The 18,959-nt window shown below is 47.1% G+C and overlaps 1 protein-coding gene across 1 annotated transcript; it reads left to right on the forward strand.

The window, feature by feature from the left end:
- The first annotated feature begins 26 nt into the window (after positions 1-26).
- Positions 27-18,742, forward strand: ZMAT2 (zinc finger matrin-type 2). Its single transcript, XM_075900046.2, has 6 exons — positions 27-164; positions 9,714-9,807; positions 10,278-10,401; positions 11,056-11,129; positions 15,492-15,637; positions 17,676-18,742. The coding sequence occupies exons 1-6, from the start codon at positions 81-83 to the stop codon at positions 17,817-17,819; spliced, it is 666 nt and encodes a 221-aa protein (XP_075756161.2). The 5' UTR covers positions 27-80; the 3' UTR covers positions 17,820-18,742.
- Positions 18,743-18,959: the final 217 nt, after the last annotated feature.

Consider the following 18,959-nt stretch of genomic DNA (forward strand, 5'->3'; position numbering starts at 1 on the left):
ACCCGGGCCACGGAGCCCGGAACATCCACTTCCGGTCGCCACCCGCCGCCGCTACGCTCTAGCTACGCGGCCGCCCCTCGATGGTGCTCGGGAGGACTGGCTCACTTTACGGCATCGTCTGGTTCCTTATTCGCTTCCCATCCAACATGGCGTCGGGCAGCGGGGTAGGTGCCGAGAGCGGGGCGCGCGGGGGAGCCCGGGGCTGCTGCCGCTCCCGGCTCGCACCCCGCGAGGCTGCAGGGCCCGGTGCGGGCCGGTCCCCAGGCGGGGTTCGCGGGGGGCTGCGCGCGGGGCCGCACGTGGGCGCGAGCCGCTGATCCCCCCCCATCCCGCGGCCCCCCCCATTCCGCTTTCTCCAGCCCCCCCATCCCGCGGGCCCGCGCCCGTCCGGGGCCCGGGTCCTGCCCCCGCGTCTCCTCCCGCCGGCAAGCCCCGTGCCCGCGAGCGCCCTCCCCCCGCGGCTGTGGCACCGGCCCCGCCTGTCGGGGGCCGGGCACTGGGCGAGTGCTTTGTGTGCGGCCGCCGGGCCAGTCCCAGGTGCCCCAGAGGGAGGGGTCACAACAGGGAATCCCCGTGGGACCCCTCCGCTGCCGCCCAGTTACAGACAAGCTAGGAAAGTACCTAGATGAGTTGATGTTCCCCCGAAGACCTCCGGGTGACCTGGCTGAGAACCCTCGATTCGTGCTCTGGGGGTTGATGTCACATCCTGACGGTTGTTGATGTCCGTTATTCTGGGAGACATTTCCTTCCTTGGTTGGCGGTTAATAGCAGGGATGTTAAAAAGTGGGTATTTTGGTAACCGTGTAACCACTGGAAATGTCAGCGGTTACGTGCACCTGCAGCATGGGGCAGTAGCCAGCTCCCTGGGAGCCAGTGCACACAGGCTTCCAGCTGCTGCCCCGCACTCCTGCTTTGCTTTCTGTGCTCTAATACAGAGCTAGTAGTGCAGGGTGGCAGCTGGTTCCCCAGGAGTGGAGCAGGAATGTGCATGTAACCATTCATGTAACCAATAAACTCAGGCTTATTGGTTAACCATGTAAACAGTTATTCTGTTACATCCCTAGTTAATGTTGCTGAGATCTGGGACTGGTGTTAATCCATTCTAAATACTTATTCAGGTTTAGATTTTGCTCCATTGCGTTGCAGTAGGATCATTGCTGCTTTAGTTGAGATCAAACCAGAAGTGCAGAGGCTGTTTTTTAGGTATGCTAACAAGGGCGGGGTTCATCTTACTTTTGTTCTGTGACTCCAATTCTTCTGTGCATGTGGAATTTTGTTTGTAGGACTGTAGGTGTAAGATTTCTATTTAAACTCCGTGAACACTACAGACCTGAGAGGCAGCCATGTAGTTGCTGTATGCCAGCAGGAGACAGTTCTCCCATCCTCTTAATTAAACCACCCCTCACGAGTGGCGGGGAAAGCATCTCCTGCCAACATGGAACTGTCTATACCAGTGCTTTTGTTGCTGAAACTTACTTGGTTGATCTGGTGTGTTTTTTCACACTCCTGCCCCAAAAAAGTTTTACCTACCACAGTGCAAGTGTAACTGAGCTGTGGGAGCCAAAGCATTCTGTATGCTTTTCTGACAAAGTTGGACCACAGATTTGCTCCCTTAATTAGTAGTAAAATGGGATGTGGTTGTATCTATCTAGTGGCTTCTTTGTGATGCAGTGCGTCCTGCAGGGGTGTCTCTAATTCTTTTATAACTACTTTGAAATCCCCTCAGCCACTTATTATCTAGCTTAAGTGTTTGTAATTTAAGCTGTTCTAAAACTAAAATTTAACTATAAAAACACTGTTTGATTTGTGACTTCTCCTGAATGACTAACACGGTTACCCCTCTGATACCTGAATGATTGTAACTTATTTGATCTTTGTTGACATTTACATTGATATGTTTAGATATGTTTCTAGTAGGTGTAAATACTTTGACAGATCTATGTGGATAACAGCATGCTTAGATCATGTGCATGAGTGTAGATTTGATCAGTAATTTCGTGTAAGTCTGGGTTCTAAGAATTGCTATAGTATACATTCGGCAGTAGGGATGTCAACAATTAATCCACAAGCAAATACTTATTGAATAGTTGACAGGATAGTCAACTAGTTGCTTCTTATCAGAAAGAGGCAGCAAGGGGTGAGGGAAAAGGTGGGGGTGCTTCAAAACAGCAGCGCCGCGTGCAGTCCGGGGCCTGCTGGGGAGTCTCCTGCTGACCCTGAGCTCCAAGTGGTGCTGGTATTTTGAAATGCTGCAGGGAGCATGGGACCAGTGGGGAACTGCTTGAGTAGCCCACTGACCCCGGGCTCCCGCGGCACTTTTGCCTTTGAAGTGGGGCAACAGCCCTGCAGCTGTTGCTACACTTCAAAGGGGAAGGTGCCTTATTGATTAATCAACTAGTCAGTGCATCAACTATTCGATTAGCCCATTAATCTAAATTTAACATCCCTATTCGGCAGGTTATAGTCTGTGTTGAAAGTGTTTGTGGGTAAAGGGGCAGATTTATGGTCACTACTTCTTTCTTCTAACATTACAAAAAGATACGTAGGGAGAATTCACCATGATCTTTTCCCTCCCCATAAAAACAAAATGAAACAAAATGGACCTAAGCAGAGGAGAGACACCATTCTCTGCCCCAAGCAAAGCTCAGAGAAACCCTGATCTTCTGAACCACAAATTGAAGGAGGTGGAGCGTCCCCCCTCTCTCCCTGCAAAATGTGCTTGGACAAATATCGTTTTTCTCCCCAGTAGAAGAGACTGTATTTACAGCTAAACTTCAAACAGAGAAGTTGGGAGATTTGACAATCTTATCCCAAGCCCAGAAAAAGAGAGAGACACTTATTCTTCTGAAAGCCCCTCAGAGGCGGGGAAGCTTTCCATGCAAATTCAAGAAGATCTGTTAGATTCTGAGCTGGATGAGGGGCTTTTGGGAGGGCATGAGTCTCTATCTCTGATTTGAAAATCTTATCCCTCAAATACAATGACATCGCACTTGGCTTCTCTTGTTCCTGCCTATTGTCCCTGGTCTTTTGTCCCCATTTTTCACACACAGAGGACAGAGGGGCTAAAGGTGACAGCTTCCAGATTGGCTGTTGTATTACTGTTATCCTGTACAAAGATCTTTGTTGTTCATTGGTCTAAGCATGTTAATTTGTAGTTAATTGATTAGTCGAGTAGTCGATGGAATTTTGATAGGCACTTCCGCATTCCTCCTTTGAAATGTACAAGAGCCCTGAGGAATGAAGAACTTCGTGTGTAGCCCAGGGCCAGCAAGAAGTCCAGCTGACTCTGGGCTGCCTGCAGGTGCCTGCTTTGAAATGTACAAGAGTCCTCAGTGGGAGCTCTTAGGCATTTCAAAGCCATGGATCCAGAGGTCAGCGGGAGACTGAGTCCACTGCCAACCCCGGGCTCCATGGTGTGCTGCAAGCCGCATGGAGCCTGGGAAACTGACCCCAGGTTCCCCCGCAGCATTTCTGAGGAAATGCCTCTCAGATCCCAGGGTTAGCTGGGGAGCCCCCAGCTGACCCCAGGCTCAACGGCGCTTTGGTGTTTTAAAGGGGCAGCCCCGCACAGCTGAGCCATGGCACTGCCGCTTTGAAGTACCCCTTCTTCTCTATCTGATAGAGGTAGCAAGGGGGGGAGGGAATCGAGTAATGGACTAGTAGACTAACTGTCCGATAAGTGAATGCTTATCGGATAGTCGACTAGTCCTTAACATCCTTACATTGGCTAGCACATTCTTGCATTGCCTCAAACTGCTGCCAGTTCATGTATCCCGGCACTCCGTTCGAGTTGCAGAATTCATGCTTTGTGGTTTTGAGGAGGCCATTCTGACTGCTTAAAAACCCACATCAGGGCTTCATGTTGAAACTGAATGAAAGTAGGCTTTAGCAAACAAAGGAAATGCCAAAGAAGCACCACTGGGACTTCTAAAGCTAGGTATATTTTTTTAAAGTGCGTCTGTTTGTCTGCGAGTCTGTTTGTTCAAGAGCTCCTTCTAAGCTCTAAGAACTAGGACCATCAAATTTGGAATGCAGCTTCCTCTTCTCTTAACTTAAAGCAAGGTCGGGGTTTGATTGTGCCAGGAAAACAGGAAGTGCCTGGAATAGGACTGAAGCAAAATGCAGGACAATGTAGCACTTTAAAGACTAACAAGATGGTTTATTAGATGATGAGCTTTCGTGGGCCAGACCCACTTCCTCAGATAAAATAGTGGAAGAAAATAGTCACAACCATATATACCAAAGGATACAATTAAAAAAATGAACACATATTAAAAGGACAAATCACATTGCAGAACAGGAGGGGAATGCGGGGGGGGGGGGGGGAAGAAAGGAAGGTAAGTGTCTGTGAATTGATGATATTAGAGGGGGGGAGAGTGGGATGTTTGTGAGTTAATGGTATTAGGTGATAATTGGGGAAGCTATCTTGATAATGGGTAAGATAGTTCAAGTGTTTGTTCATTCCTTTTTGGAGAGTGTCGAATTTTAACATGAATGACAGTTCAGAGGATTCCCTTTCAAGTGCAGATGTAAAAGGTCTTTGTAGCAGAATGCAGGTGGTTAAGTCATTGAGAGAGTGTCCTTTCTGGTTAAAATGGCAAGAAACTGTTTTTTCTTTGTGATCTTGTCTGATATCTGTTTTGTGGGCATTAATCCTTTGGCGAAGTGTCTGAGATGTTTGTCCAATGTACATAGCAGACGGACACTTTCGGCACATGATAGCATAGATTATATTTCTGGATGCGCAGGAATATGTGTTCTTGATCTTATAACTCACTTGGTTAGGTCCAATAATGGTATCAGCAGAATGAATATGTGGACAAAGCTGGCAACGGGGTTTGTTGCAAGGGAAGGTACCAGGGTTGGTATTAGTGTGGTATGTCCTGTGGTTGTTGGTAAGAATCATCTTGAGGTTAGGTGGTTGTCTATAGGAGACTATGGGTCTGTCTCCCAGAGCCTCTTGGAGTATGGTATCCTGTTCCAGTATAGGCTGTAGTTTATTGATAATGTGTTGGACAGGTTTAAGTTGGGGGTTGTAGGTGATGACAAGTGGTGTTCTATTGTTGGTTTTCTTGGGTCTGTCTTGAAGTAGATGGTTTCTAGGTATTCGTCTGGCTCTTTCAATTTGCTTTTTTATTTCTCCGGGTGGGTAGTTGAGGTTTATAAATGCTTGGTAGAGATCCTGAAGCTTCTGGTCTCTGTCAGTGGGATTAGAGCAGATGCGGTTGTATCGAAGGGCTTGGCTATAGACGATGGATCGTGTGGTGTGTTCTGGATGGGAGCTGGAAGCATGTAGGTAACTCTATGAGTCGGTGGGTTTTCTGTAGAGAGTGGTGTCTAATTTTCCATTGTTGATTTGTACTGTGGTGTCCAGGAAGTGGATCTCTCGTGTAGAATGGTCCAGGCTGAGGTTAATGGTGGGGTGTAGGTTGTTGAAATCTCTGTGGAATATCTCCAGTGTTTCTTGGCCATGCGTCCAGATCATAAAGATGTCATCAATGTACCGTAGGTAGAGAAGGGGTGAAAGGGGACGGGAGTTGAGGAAACGTTGTTTTAGGTCAGCCATAAAGATGTTAGCATACTGTGGGGCCATGCGTGTACCCATGGCTGTGCCGCCGATCTGGAGGTATAAGTTGTTCTCAAACTGGAAATAATTGTGGGTGAGAACAAAGTTACATAGGTCTGCTGTCAGGTGGCAGTAGTGTCCTCTGGGATAGTGTTTCTAATTGCTTGTAATCCGTCTTCATGTGGGATGTTGGTATATAGAGCTTCTACATCCATGGTGGCAAGGACTTTTTTCCATAATGTGGAAAGGGAGGGGGCTGATCAGAGGAGAGCAATACAACAGAGTGACCACTGGGGGCAGTTGCACTAGCAGGAGAGTGGTCAGCTGGGGATGGGCTCCACATGGCTGGCCATCAGAGCAGGTAAGTGACCCCCCCTGACCCAAACAGTGCCAGACAGGGGGCAGCCTCACTGCCCACCGTCCTGCCCTTGGGATCACTCCTGGGACTTGGCCGCACAGCCCTGCCTCCATCCAGGAGAGGCCCCCGCCCAAGAGGGCTGGGAACTGTGCCTCTCCCCTGAATAAATGTCCCTGTCCCTCCAAAAGGGAGTCCAGGGCTCAGAACTGCCCATACCTGGAGGAGATGTCTCCATCCCCCCATGGGAGGCCAGGGCTGGGAACTGTAGCCCAGCCCCAGAACAGTTAGAACAGCTGTAGACTGGGGAAGGAGGGGCTGGAGATTGGGGCCCAAGCAACTCCAGGTACTTCTGCGAGTGGCTCTGTGTATACGTATTGTGACGGGGGCCTCCCGGGGAGCTGACACGGCCCCTGCCACTCGCCTTCCTGCTCTCTGGTGCTCCTCACTGCCCGGTCCTGCTGGGCCAGCTCTCTGGTCTCCCCCAGCCAAGGCCCCGAGCTGAGGTCCCTGCCCCCACTGAGAAGCTGCACAGACACTGAACCACTTCAGGTCCGAGAAGAGTGCAGTTTAGGGCCCAGCCTCCCGAGAGAGCACTCCCCAGATGGGATCAAACCTGAAAGAATTAGGTAAGTGCCCTTTAACAATGAAAGGGGGAATGTCACACTGGTTGCCCCTCGGGTAACAATCACTTACACTGGGTTTGAAAGAAAATAAAAATGGTTTTATTAAGTTGAAGCGTAGGATTTAAGTAGTAATAAGAGAAAGTCGGCAGAGCAAAGGAGGTTACAAATAATCAAAAGAAACAAAACCGCTTGGCTAATTCTCCACTGAAACCTCAGTGCAAACTTAAACTCATCCTCAAACCTCTTTTCCAGCTGCCCCTCCAGACCAGGGCTCTCTTCCACACCCTGGGGTCCCTGGCTCCTTCCTTCAGGTGCAGCCCAGCCAAAAGACCCAGGCCTCTGCTTTCCTATTCCTTTTGTTAAGGAGTTGATGTCGCTCCCTACCAACCACTGCTTGGACAAAAGATTGTTTTACAAGTGGCTCATCTAGAAGTTGCAGGAAACACCTTCCATGTCTCCCATTCACACACTGGAAACTCACATATTATTCCCCACTCCCTTGCTATGTCTACATTGGCACCCTTTTGCAGAAAAGGGATGCTAATGAGACACTTCGGAATTGCAAATGCCGCGGGGGATTTAAATATCCCCCGCGGCATTTGCATGAACATGGCTGCTGCTTTTTTCCGGCTCGGGGTAATGCCGGAGAAAAGCGCCAGTCTAGACGCGATCTTTCGGAAAATAAGCCCTTTTCCGGAAGATCCAGGGATCTTCCGGAAAAGGGCTTATTTTCCACAAGATGCCGTCTAGACTGGCGCTTTTCTTCGGCATAACCCTGAGCCGGAAAAAAGCGGCAGCCATGTTCATGCAAATGCCGCGGGGGATATTTAAATCCCACGTGGCATTTGCAATTCCGAAGTGTCTCATTAGCATCCCTTTTCCGCAAAAGGGTGCCAATGTAGACACAGCCCCTGTGTCTAATTTTACACACACAAATGATACATACAACAGAGTAAGATAAACAGAACTAGCAAATCATGACATGAAGATTGATGAGTTACATGAAATAATTTGCCCAAACCACCTTTGAGTTATGTATGTTCACGTCCATGAGTCTAGTTCATAAAGCATGGGGCGGGGGAAGTCCCTCACACATATATATAAACTTTTCTGGTTTCTTGGCAAACCTTTCCATTGTTGGAACAAAAAACAGGACTATGTAGCACTTTAAAGACTAACAAGAGTCCTGTTTTTTGTTCCAGCTACACCAGACTAACATGGCTACATTTCTATTACTTTCCATTGTTGTGAGTCTCACAATGAAAAGCGAGCAAAACAAATGGAATATTCAAGGGACAGAATTGTCTAATGGTTAGTGCGGGGGACCCTGAATTCTATTTCTGGGGTTAGGAGGCTGTGATGTTCATTAGTTAGAGCAGAGAACTAGAATCAGGACTTGGATTTTATTCTTGGCTTTGTCTGCCTCTGTCTTGCTATGTCACATTCAGCAAGCCATTCAACTACTCTGTGCCTTACAGTGAACATAGGGCCTTGGGTACTTTTCAGTCCTTAGTGGATGTCATCTTCAGGGGAAATATCTGTAACCTCTAAACCATTCTTAAGTTAAAGATTTAGGGGTTAGAAGCAATCTCCATTCCCTGTTTTGATCAGTCTGAAAAAGCTCCTTTAGAATCACGACGTAAGACCTTGTTACAGATAGATCAGAAGTTGGATCTGATTCATTTCACTGTGTCTGGCCTGGGGATACTAGTAACATATCTTCAAAAGACTACATTCCTTTTATTATAAAAAGAGTGAAGCAGCAATGAAATTGCCTTTTCTTCAGGGTCCAATCAACTTTGATTCGTGATAATGCTTTTATGTGGGAGAATCTGGAGTCTGGAAAATACCCCAAAACATAATAATTTGCACTTTGTGAATTTCCCTTTTTCTTACACGGGGAGGCTAATAATATTCTTAGTTGTGACATGTTTAAAATGCTTAAAAAGCTCTGCGAATAAATGAGAAGTTTTCTACCATTTCCAAGACATTTTTATTCCTATCACTAGTTGTTGATTCCATTTTAAGGGTTGCTCAGAGGGGAAGCTTTTGAATGACTATTGTTTTATTATTTCAAATGTTGATTATTTTTAATTTTTAAATCATTGTGGGTAGATATGTTTCTTTTTGTTCCCTAGCTGTGAGCAGAGAAACCATCATTCACTGAATATTTTCTTTTTATCAATATGAAAGGAAGGACCAGGGATACAACTGTAAATGCAAAATGTTTACACATGGAAGATCTATTTTAGCTTATTCTCAAGGGGCCATTGCTCACCAGAGTTCTGTGCAGTCAATTCCGTGGTATCTCTGGTATTTGGCCTTTACAGTTGAAAGGGATACAAAAAATTCAGTGCCCGATTAAATATTTTTAAAGTGCTCAGTTCTTCTACAACTTCTATTCTGCGTATGCCATGCTTAGTTGGAAGATTCAGCAAAAACAATGAGGTGTCCTGTGGCACCTTAGAGACTAGCCGATTTGTTGGGACAGAAAGCTTATGCGCTAATAAATCTGTTAAGCTCGAAGGTGCCACAGGACTCCTTGTTGTTTTTGCAGATACAGACCAACATGGCAACCCCTCTGAAACTTTTGAAATGGTCTGTATGACTCACTTTGGCTTTATTTCTTGTGACTAGGGCATTCATCTCATAATCACGATTAAACCTGTATCCCCTAGCATCCCATACTCTGTAGACATGTGTGCACACCCATCTTTGTGTGCATTTATTTCTCGAAAGAATCTCAATCAGCATGATCTTTTGTGGATTCCAATTTTATTTACTTTGGTGAGAGAAATTTCATTTTTTTGGTATTACTGGACCTGGTGTTTGAAACACTCGTTTACAATATTAAAAAAAACCCTTATTTGTCTGTGTTTTCATAAATGGAAAATGGGGATGATTATCTCAAGAGCTCCCAACGCTTTGATTGTGCAGAGCCATAAAATCCTCTGCTAAAGGTGCTATACAACTGCAGAGTGTTATTTTCCTGCACCAGACCTCCTGCTCCTGGCTGTGGGTAAGGGAGTCATTGGAGTGTACGTTAGTGCTCTTGCTTGTCGCTATGGCCCAACAAACCACATCATTCCAGCCCTGTCCAGGGTCGGTCTCTGCTCGGTGCTACTGGAGTTGTGCAGCGAAGTCTGTTCTTTTGTTGCCCTTGCAGACTAAAAACCTGGACTTCCGTCGGAAGTGGGATAAAGATGAATATGAGAAACTTGCAGAGAAACGGCTCACGGAAGAGAGAGAGAAGAAAGATGGTGAGTAGTGCGCTGACTCCAGACAGACTTTCTTCTAGTCACTCCCCATGTCCCTCGAGAGGGAGAGCAGCTGGAAGCAAAATACTAAAGGGAAATAATCCCAGTTCAGGGCCCGTTTATTCTCTGTTCCTTTTCCTTTGCTTGAAATAGATGATAATCCAGTGTTTTGTGGTTTTGTTTTTAAAAGGTCGGGAACCGTGTTCTTCCAACTCCATGGAATAGAGCAGGGAAGGAATGTTCAACATTGGGCAATGGGAGCTCAAAGTGTCGCCCAGTTGGAAAACTGGGGATACTTCAGCAATGTTATTCATGAATGTTTGAAACTGTCAGATTTACTTTACCATTCCCTACCATGCAGGAAAATACTCCTTAAAATGGAATCCCAGCCTGAATGAGATGGGTCATTGGTTCTCATTGCTCTTCTCTGTGTGGGCAACTTGTGATCCGTTGGTTTTGGTTACGTTTTTTAGGCAAACCAGTTCAGCCTGTCAAAAGGGAGCTTCTGCGGCACCGAGACTATAAGGTGGATCTGGAATCTAAGCTGGGGAAAACCATCGTCATCACCAAAACTACCCCTCAGTCAGAGATGGGAGGGTAAGGCACCTTTTACTTTTCCCCCCCAGCTCTCGTGTAACTGTTAATAGAGAGAGTGTCTCGGGCAGTGTGACATGCAACTGGGGTCGTGGCAAAGCGAGGAACCCCTACAGCATGCAAGTCTCTGTACCGCACAGTGGAAATGCTTTATAGTTACAGCAGCTTCTTTATCCTGTTGCATCTGGAAATTAAGTTTTTTGAGTTGCGGCCAGAAGCAGAACAGTGCAGGCTTCCTCCATTACCAGCTCACATGAATATTTCTCAGCCACACTCTGGAAACATCGTCTGAGTTTGGGCTCCCCCTGCCTTGTACACCCTTGCAGGCTGCATCTGCACACCCTGGGTTCCCCATCCCTGCCCTATGTTCTAGATAACTTCCCTTTCCCAGAATCAGGCTTATTGTTCTGGTGGTCACTTACTGGAGAGCAGACCATCCACTTACATGTCCTGTGTACTGCTGGGCTCATACATACCGCGTTTCTGAATGCTCAGCCTTCTAGCTTTCTCGCCGGGCTGTGTTTGAGTCTAGGGCTGTTGTCTTGAATTGAACTAGTGGGCCCAGGCAAACTTCTCCATTTAGCATGAAAGGAAAATTCTTGCAGGGTGACTTTTGTCTTGTGCGCTGGAGCTGATCCCTTCTCTCTTTCTCCCCAGATATTACTGCAATGTGTGTGACTGTGTGGTGAAAGACTCCATCAACTTCTTGGACCATATCAATGGCAAAAAGCGTAAGGATAACTTATTTTCTCTGTGCCACGCTGCACGGTCGCTAAAGAACTACAAGTGCCACTACCCTTACCAAAGGTACTTCCTCTTCTGTGGCCAGGGCCTCCAGGGCCAGGTATTGGCACATATGGAAATAATTGCTTCCGGTACTTGGGGTTTACGAAATGTTTGCTGGGGAGGGCCATGGAGAATGCTGCCTGGTTCTTTCCCAGCAACTCCTCTACTGTGCTGGAGGCCGCTGGTGTGAATTGAGCTCAGGAGAAATTGCACCAGTTGTGCCCTTTGTTGGGCTGGGTGTGAGAAAATGCCTCAGATTTTCTGTTGCCAGAGAACCCCATTGCCAGCAAGCTGCACAGTTCCTCAGGGCACTTTGAGTGGGTGATAAATATCATTGGAACGTCCGTGTCAGGAGGAAATGGGATATATCGCCTCATGCCTGGCTCTCGTTCTTAGAGGAATTCCTGAGCTCTGATACCTCCTCTGATGTGGTCTCCCTCCATGGCTCTGCCTCATCTCTAAAACGTGGATCAAAAGCACAGGGTGTTGAGGGGATTAACTACCGTACGTTGATAAAGAATTGTTGAATTGCCTCGTAGAGCCGTACTGTGCAAGCCATGTGCTGGCTGCCGTTGATAGCGACACAGCCATTCAGAAGCTGCTTGTGCCTAGGCGGGATCAAAGGGTTTCCGGGCCTGAAGTATAAAAAGCTACCCCTCCCCCTCTGCACCAACTCTCTCTCCTTTTTCTACCTGTGTGACCATTTCTACCTGTGTGACCATTCATGGACATAGGGTCTCCTGTTCTCACAACTTCATCTTATGGTTAGTTTGAATGTAACATCCGCTTAGCTCTTCTGTTGTATAACTGGGCATAGCCAGAGTATTTCATTGTTAACATAAATCTGTGCCGACCAAGCAGTTCTCTTGATCTTGGCTCCATTGGAATTGTTGTGGAGCCATGAATGTGAGGCTGGATTCACAAAGCAGGCATCTTGCTGAGTCAGCTGGCTACTGCAGGTCAGCATGTTGGTGAGGAGAAAAGTACAGTCCCAGCAGGTGTTCATCCTATGTGGTTTGTCCCCCAGTAAGCGAGCTGAGAGTGGGGAAGGAGGTCTTCCTGATGGAGAAGGATTTGACTCCATGCCCTTGATTTTCAAAGCTGATGAATTTATCAGTGTGTGTCAGTCCTCAGGTGAGAGCGTGTGTTCTCTGCCTTTGAGGTCAGCAGTGTGCAGACATTTTCAGAGACCATCATCATCAAAGCTGCCACAGATGCTGTTTTATCCCTGGAAGCCAGGGACGGAGTTGGGATCCATCACCTCGGATGAAGAAGGAGGGCAAGAGAGTATGCAGAATCTTCAATTTCTCCATTTGTTGTCGTGGGAAAGGAAATCTCAACATCTTAGTCCAAAGGGATCGGGCAAAGAGTTCACAATCTAAGTAATCTTCAGAATCTGTCTGTTTTGAGGAAGTTACCAATGGTGGTTTCAAAACGCTAGGTTTAACCAAGACTGAATCCCAGACTGGAGCAGCCCCCAGAAGATTCCAAGGCATTTTTAGATAACATAATCTAGATGCCCATGGCTCTGGACTTCCCCTCTTTCTAGTCCTAAATGAAAAGTCTCAGAATGTTTTATACGGTTGGGGGTGTGCAGGGAGCAAAATGGTTGCTGACCTAGTAATAAAGGCTGTTTGGACATAGGTAGGAAGTTGTGGGCTCACCTCGCCACAGTACCCACACTCATAAAGGAAATGAATTGGTCAAATTCAGTTGTGTGTGGAGTGCTAAGATGATACAGTGCTCGGGGCCATCCAAGTGTGTTGATAGATCTTCAGCCTTCATGTTCTAAAGACTCCAATAGCAGTTGTTCATGTTTTCTCCCTTGGGTGGGGTCTCATGCATTTGAAAAGGAAGAGACTTGTAGCGTAAATCCCTTACGGCCCATATTCATAGAGACCCACTTTCTACCTCCCAGCCATTGTTCCTCTGTCAAAGCTCAGGTTTCCTGACCTCTCTAAAAGCCCCATGTAGTTTCTTTTCTCATCTGTTCTGTTTAGAGTACTTTGTTGGGGATAGGCTGCTTCATGTTTCCTTTTCCATGTCAGTCAGATGAATGGGTGCTAGAAATGATGATGGGAAATGGCAGTTGTTTTGTATTTTCTCTCTCTCTCTTTTTAGGGGCCTTTCTCACAAGGAGGTGCTGTGGGGGAAATTATTTCCCTTTGAAGATTGGTACTGTGGAAACAGTGTCTGAGTTCAAAGGCAAAGGCTGCTATTCCCTTTATTAATATTTTTCTTAAGTCCTTAAAAGAAAGTGAGGATTTTGTCTCGTCTTATAGCATTAAAAACTAAACTAATTAATTAAGAATTAAGTCTTGCGTAGTTTCCCTATCAAATATTCCTTTCATTGCTTCTCAGCACAGGTTTAATGCGCTCCACCTCAGACATTTATTCTCATAATTCTATCTGAAGACGACCCAGGAAACTTCCAAGGTTCTAGTTTAGTAACAAGCATTTCCAATACAAGGTATCGCCATTTTCCGAAGCCCTGGGGTGTTTATCTGTGGTGGCTCTTCACTTAAGAAAACAAAGTCTTTGGGTCTGGCTGCACATTTGATAAATTTGGCTTACTCAGCCAATTGGCAGCGTGGCTCGGGATCTCTTGCAATCTGCCTGACTTTCAAAGGCTGAGCAAATGTGGAAAGTGCAGTTGGAGCCAAGTCAAAGTCTGACTTTTACAAAGCAGTTCTGAACTCCTCAAGGGGCCTGGCATTGCTGCTGCTTGACACATTTGAAGCGGTTTTAGAGGCACTGCAGCTAGTGCATGAGCCAGATTCTCGCCTGGTGCTGAGTGTCATGGTGCCATGAATGCTCTTAACTCCTCGAGCAAGATTGTGAGTGACATCTCTTCGGAGGGGGTTACGTTCTGGACACAGTCCAAACTTACACAGTTTGAACAAGATTCTCTGTTTAATTAGGGGCTCGTTGAACCACTCCTCTTTCGTGCTGATGCTACTTTCTAGTCTTCTGCAGTGGGCAGTTTTAGAGCCCATCTTTGAAGGAGAAATGGGCATTATTCACCCAGTGACTTGAATGTGCTGCCTCACAGATGCCTGTTAATCCTGCCTCCTCCTTTGTTCCTTGGTGTTCCGAGTCAGCGGAGCAGAGTACAGGTTCTGGGTGCGATCTTTTTATACACTTGGGTTCTGGAACCTTTTTGTCCTATCTAGGCACTGGCATCCTGGATGAATTGCAGTTCGAGAACCTCTAAATTCAAAGCCACTGTGGAGTCATCAAAGTGTTTGAGTTGTCTATGGATCTGCTTCTGTGCTGTTGGTGGAGGACGTGGGGGGAAATGAGGCGATCCCACCGTCCTAGAAAGTTTCCGTTGTGCTTGCGTTAGCCGTGAGTGTTTTCACCCTGTGAGTTTGACAGCAGCTATATATAGTTAAGACTCTTCCTTGTATTGTGTAATAACACATCTGAGGTTTGTGACTTTTTCTGTTGTACGCAAAAGATAAACTAAAGGAGTGGGACTGTAGACTGGGACAATCTTTGGACCAGTTGCCCCATTCTGTGGAGTTAAAGAGGCACGAGAGAAAATCTTATGGGAATCCAGGCTGGAGCGGGAAGGGAGGAGACCGACCTAGGAACTCAAAGGGAAGAGAGATGGGTGGAAATGTGAGTGTGGAAAAATGAAGAGAATGCAAAAATGTGTCAAAATAAACCTTTTGGGGTGGGAGACAGGAAAAATGGGCTGTCTGCAGCATCTGGCCCTGGCTCTCGACCGACTGTGGCTCCAGGAAGGGAGGGGCAGGGCTTGGAGACAGAATGCTTAGATTGTGGGGATATTCCTTTAAAACCCATCCCGTCACACACTGCAAATGGCTCGAATATGGAAACCGGGGGCTGAGATGGAGACCAGAGCGGTCGCGTGCTGTCTGCGAGCACGGAGCTCCACTAGCAGCTCCCCGCTGGGGCCCTCTTTCCTTTACTCGATCTTTCTCCGGTTGCCCTTGCGCTCGCTGCCAGCGCTCCAGGTTACAGGCCGGCTTAACCGTTGCCTTGCCCCTTGTGGTGCAAAATGGGTCTGAAGTGCCAGTGGTCAGAGAGGCCGCAGCTGCTTTGCAGGTGAGTAATGAGCACACAAAGCGCAGGCTCTCAGGTGGCGCTGGAAGTGGGCTGAGGAGCGTTGGTGCCAGGGGATGTAGAGGGGGCTGAGTGAAGGAGGTTACAATGACACCGAGCGCTGAGACTTCTCATTTTGGGTCATGGAGTAGGCTGCCTGCGGGTGGTTAATGAGCGCCGCAGTAGAAGTAACAGGGCTGCGGCTGTACTAGGCCTCTCCGTTCCTGTCTCTTCAGATCAGAGGAACCTGGGCATGTCCATGCGGGTGGAGCGCTCCACGCTGGACCAGGTGAAGAAACGCTTTGAAGTGAACAAGAAGAAGATGGAGGAGAAGCAAAAGGACTATGACTTCGAGGAGAGGATGAAGGAGCTTCGCGAGGAGGTGAGGCAGTGGCTGCATCGCAGCAATCCTGTGAGACCCCTTCATTGGAGGAAGCCACCGTGCGCACGTCTAGACTACGTTTTATTTATGCACATTCCGATCGCTTTTTCGAAAGCAGGTCTTTCGAAAGTGAAAGTAGTCTGGATGCGGGGGTTTTTGGAAAAACACCCCTTTTTCGAAAAACCGCTTAAACCTCCTTTTTTAAGGAAGAGCGGTTTTTTGGAAAAGTTTTTTTTTTTTTTTTTCCAAAACCCTCCCCACGTACAGACTACTTTCACTTTCAAAAGACCCGCTTTCGCAAAAGCGATTGGAAGAAGATATGCTAATTCATCCTCTTTTGAAAATAATATGTAGTCTGGACATCCCCCATGTGTCTACCAGTTAAACAACAGGTTTAACCAGTTAGCCAATTTAACCAGGGTTTTACATCCCTACTTCCAATACACCAGAATCTCTACTTTGCAGGGTTTGAAGAGCTTCTCTGCTCCCTACCCCCCGCAAAAGTCCTTTCTCTCTCTGATTTGCCAGAGCAGTTGTTTTCAGACAGAACTGTCTTCAGTTGGTCTTCCCAGGCATAGTGAGACTGATTAGAACATGTTACATTCAATAGATCGCACTCCCATAACCTGTGAGTGATCCCAGGGCCCAGAAATTGGTCATTAAAGCCGATTCTTCATATAGTTCCTTGTGGTGCTGCCATGGCTTCTGGTGCTGAGGTGGGACAGGAACTTCTGCGTTGGTTCCTGCATGGGTGCTAGAGCTTTAGGCAGCTTCTTCTGGTGCTTGGCATGTGTACACAGGAACTTGGTTACATTCAAATGCCCCGTGTCTCCTCACTCCCTCTTGCACATGCTTTTAAATTGAAAAGCAAAGCCCTGTAATGAAGATTTGAGGGCAAATTCACTTTAAAATAACCAGGAAAGTTCTTGTGGGAGTTGAAAAGCATCTTGAACTGAGCTGTTTGATGCTTTCATTTCCTATGAACGGTTATTACCGAAACAGATTCTCCTGGTACACAAGGATCAGCAGTCACCTTGGTATCCAGAGTCTCTGTGCTTTATCTTTCAGCAGGGGTTATCTGCAGGGCCACAGATGAAACCCTAAAGCAGGGCCCCCAGCTGTACTTGGCTGGGACAAAGCTGGTCAACAGCAGGTTTTGTTGCTGATAAACCAGAGGAATTTTTATTCATCCGTTTAGGGGAACACAAACGCAGACACACGGTAGGGGTGCAGACAGCTCCTTGGGATTAAACATTGATGGAAATCTACATAGTTTAAAAACTATGCAGCAGCATGTAGGTGTCTCATGCTATAGGGTGTGGCTGTCAGAGACTAAATCCATCTGTTGGAGCTGCAGAGCCATCGAGGCAGGTGTTGATGGAAACGCTGAAAGACCATGAGCTCCAGCAGTAACAGGGACTGCTGCTGAGTTGGGAGCGGAAGTCACACTTGTGCATGCCCCCAGCACAGGTCTGGCGCCGTTCCAGGGCCTGCCATGTTTGTAGAATGAAACATTGTGATTAGAGCAATGCAAACCCTTTGAAGCCCAGCCCGCCCCAGGCCACTCCGAACTCGGCGTATGTTCCACTGAGCAGCTGTCACTCTGCTGCCTCAGAAACCGTCAGTGACATTGTCTGTAGCCCTGATTCGGCACCACAGCTATTGGAGCAGGGCGTCAGCGCGGGAGAGATGTCGCCTGTTCCAAACAGCGTTCCTTTGCCTGGGTGATTTCTGATTAAGTCTTTGGCATTTGTTGAACAGGGGAAGCTGAGGATCCCATAACGCTGTTGCAGTATAATCCTCTTAGGTGTAATATACCTGTTAGGATCACTGGACCACGGTCTTTCCCTGGGGGAGGCCACTGTCCTCAAGTCCACCATTTTCCTTCCATCCATTTCCTGTTCCTCAGTCCGAAAAGAATCCCATCTCCCAGTGCTGGAGATAGATGTTTGACCAGCTGACCTGTGCGCTTTCTCTCTGGAAGGCTTGGGGGGTAAGAAGGTTACAATCACGCGGCATTTCTTTCCTTGCGCTGCAGGAGGAAAAGGCCAAAGCCTATAAGAAGGAAAAACAGAGAGAGAAGAAGAGGAGGGCGGAGGAAGACTTGACATTTGAAGAGGACGATGAAATGGCAGCTGTGATGGGTTTCTCTGGCTTCGGCTCAACCAAGAAGACTCACTGATCAGCTCTGGACTTTCCCCTTTCTTAGTGAAGATTGTTTATACCCCCAGGACTCTGGAAAATTCTTTAAAGACTTGACTGAGAATTGGTATGTCATTCTCCCAGTCGACGTGGGCTGGCAGTGGTGGGAGGCGAGCCCACGCACGACCTGTGCTGCAGAACAAGGTCTGTCCCCCTTCATTCGCGCCCCACTGCCTGCAGAGATAGCGTCACCTTATCCTCGCTGGCAGCCCTCAATTCAGAGAGAGACCTTTCGATGAGCCTCTTCTCCGCACACTCCTCCTGTCCCCCCTGCAGGAAATCCTGCGGCCGTCTCCCGTTTCTGACTTCGATCCATTTCGTCTTTTGTGAGGAGTCTGCACGCTGAATATTTCTTCGGAAAACCCCATTGGCCTTTTGCAACCTCATTCTTTGAACTAGTCCAGGCTGCTTGTCACGCTGTGTTCTGTGGCCTTGTGTGTGCGGGGAAACATTCGGTTGGGTCCTTTCGTGTTAACCAGCTAGTACAGTTCTGTACAGATGGTTTGGGTCAGGAGTTCTTCTTCCATCTGAGAAGTGGGTATACTTTTTATTTGCTTAAAATACAGATCATTCTTTTAATTTTTTTAGAATGTGTAACCAAAGGAATGACACTGTAATGAATATTAAATATGATTTGTATAGGCTGAATTTTTATTTCTTTCATTGAGAAGAGCTTGAGGCTTTTTGGACCCTGGGTTTGCGGAAACTTTTTTGTATTTTGTCTGCAATGGACTCTCTCTTTTATTTTCACTGGTTTTCCTTCTGTTCAGTGGTGTCATCGGAGTTTCTTTAGCTTGGGTAAGGAATATCTTTCTGGGACTTACCTAGGATAAAACTAAAGAGGAAACAGCAGAGAAATGTGTGGAATTTGTCTAAAATAAATACATTGGCTGGAAACGACCAGATTGTTTTGTAGGGAATCTTGTTTTATTCTTTTGGAGTGAGGACTTGAGAACAGATAAGGGCTCTTGAGGGGTGTGTGCGTGTGTGTGTTTGTGGGGGAGTTTGGTTTTTGGATTGGGTCAGTGTGTATGTTGGTAGGAAGTCCCAGACTGGCGTTTTGTGCCTTGGCTGTAATACATGGACTCTGATAGTGAGTGGCTGTTGTAGTATGTCCCTA

Source organism: Pelodiscus sinensis, chromosome 16 (genome assembly GCF_052426305.1).
Source record: "Pelodiscus sinensis isolate ZL-2025 chromosome 16, ASM5242630v1, whole genome shotgun sequence".
Lineage (NCBI taxonomy): Eukaryota > Metazoa > Chordata > Testudines > Trionychidae > Pelodiscus > Pelodiscus sinensis.

Bases quoted from the DNA above. Each gene is read 5' to 3' on its own strand.
- ZMAT2 (XM_075900046.2), top strand. From the start codon at position 81: ATGGTGCTCGGGAGGACTGGCTCACTTTACGGCATCGTCTGGTTCCTT. The intron at 10,402-11,055 runs GTAAGGCACCTT...CTTTCTCCCCAG, and splicing joins CCTCAGTCAGAGATGGGAGG to ATATTACTGCAATGTGTGTG. The intron at 11,130-15,491 runs GTAAGGATAACT...CTGTCTCTTCAG, and splicing joins CCATATCAATGGCAAAAAGC to ATCAGAGGAACCTGGGCATG.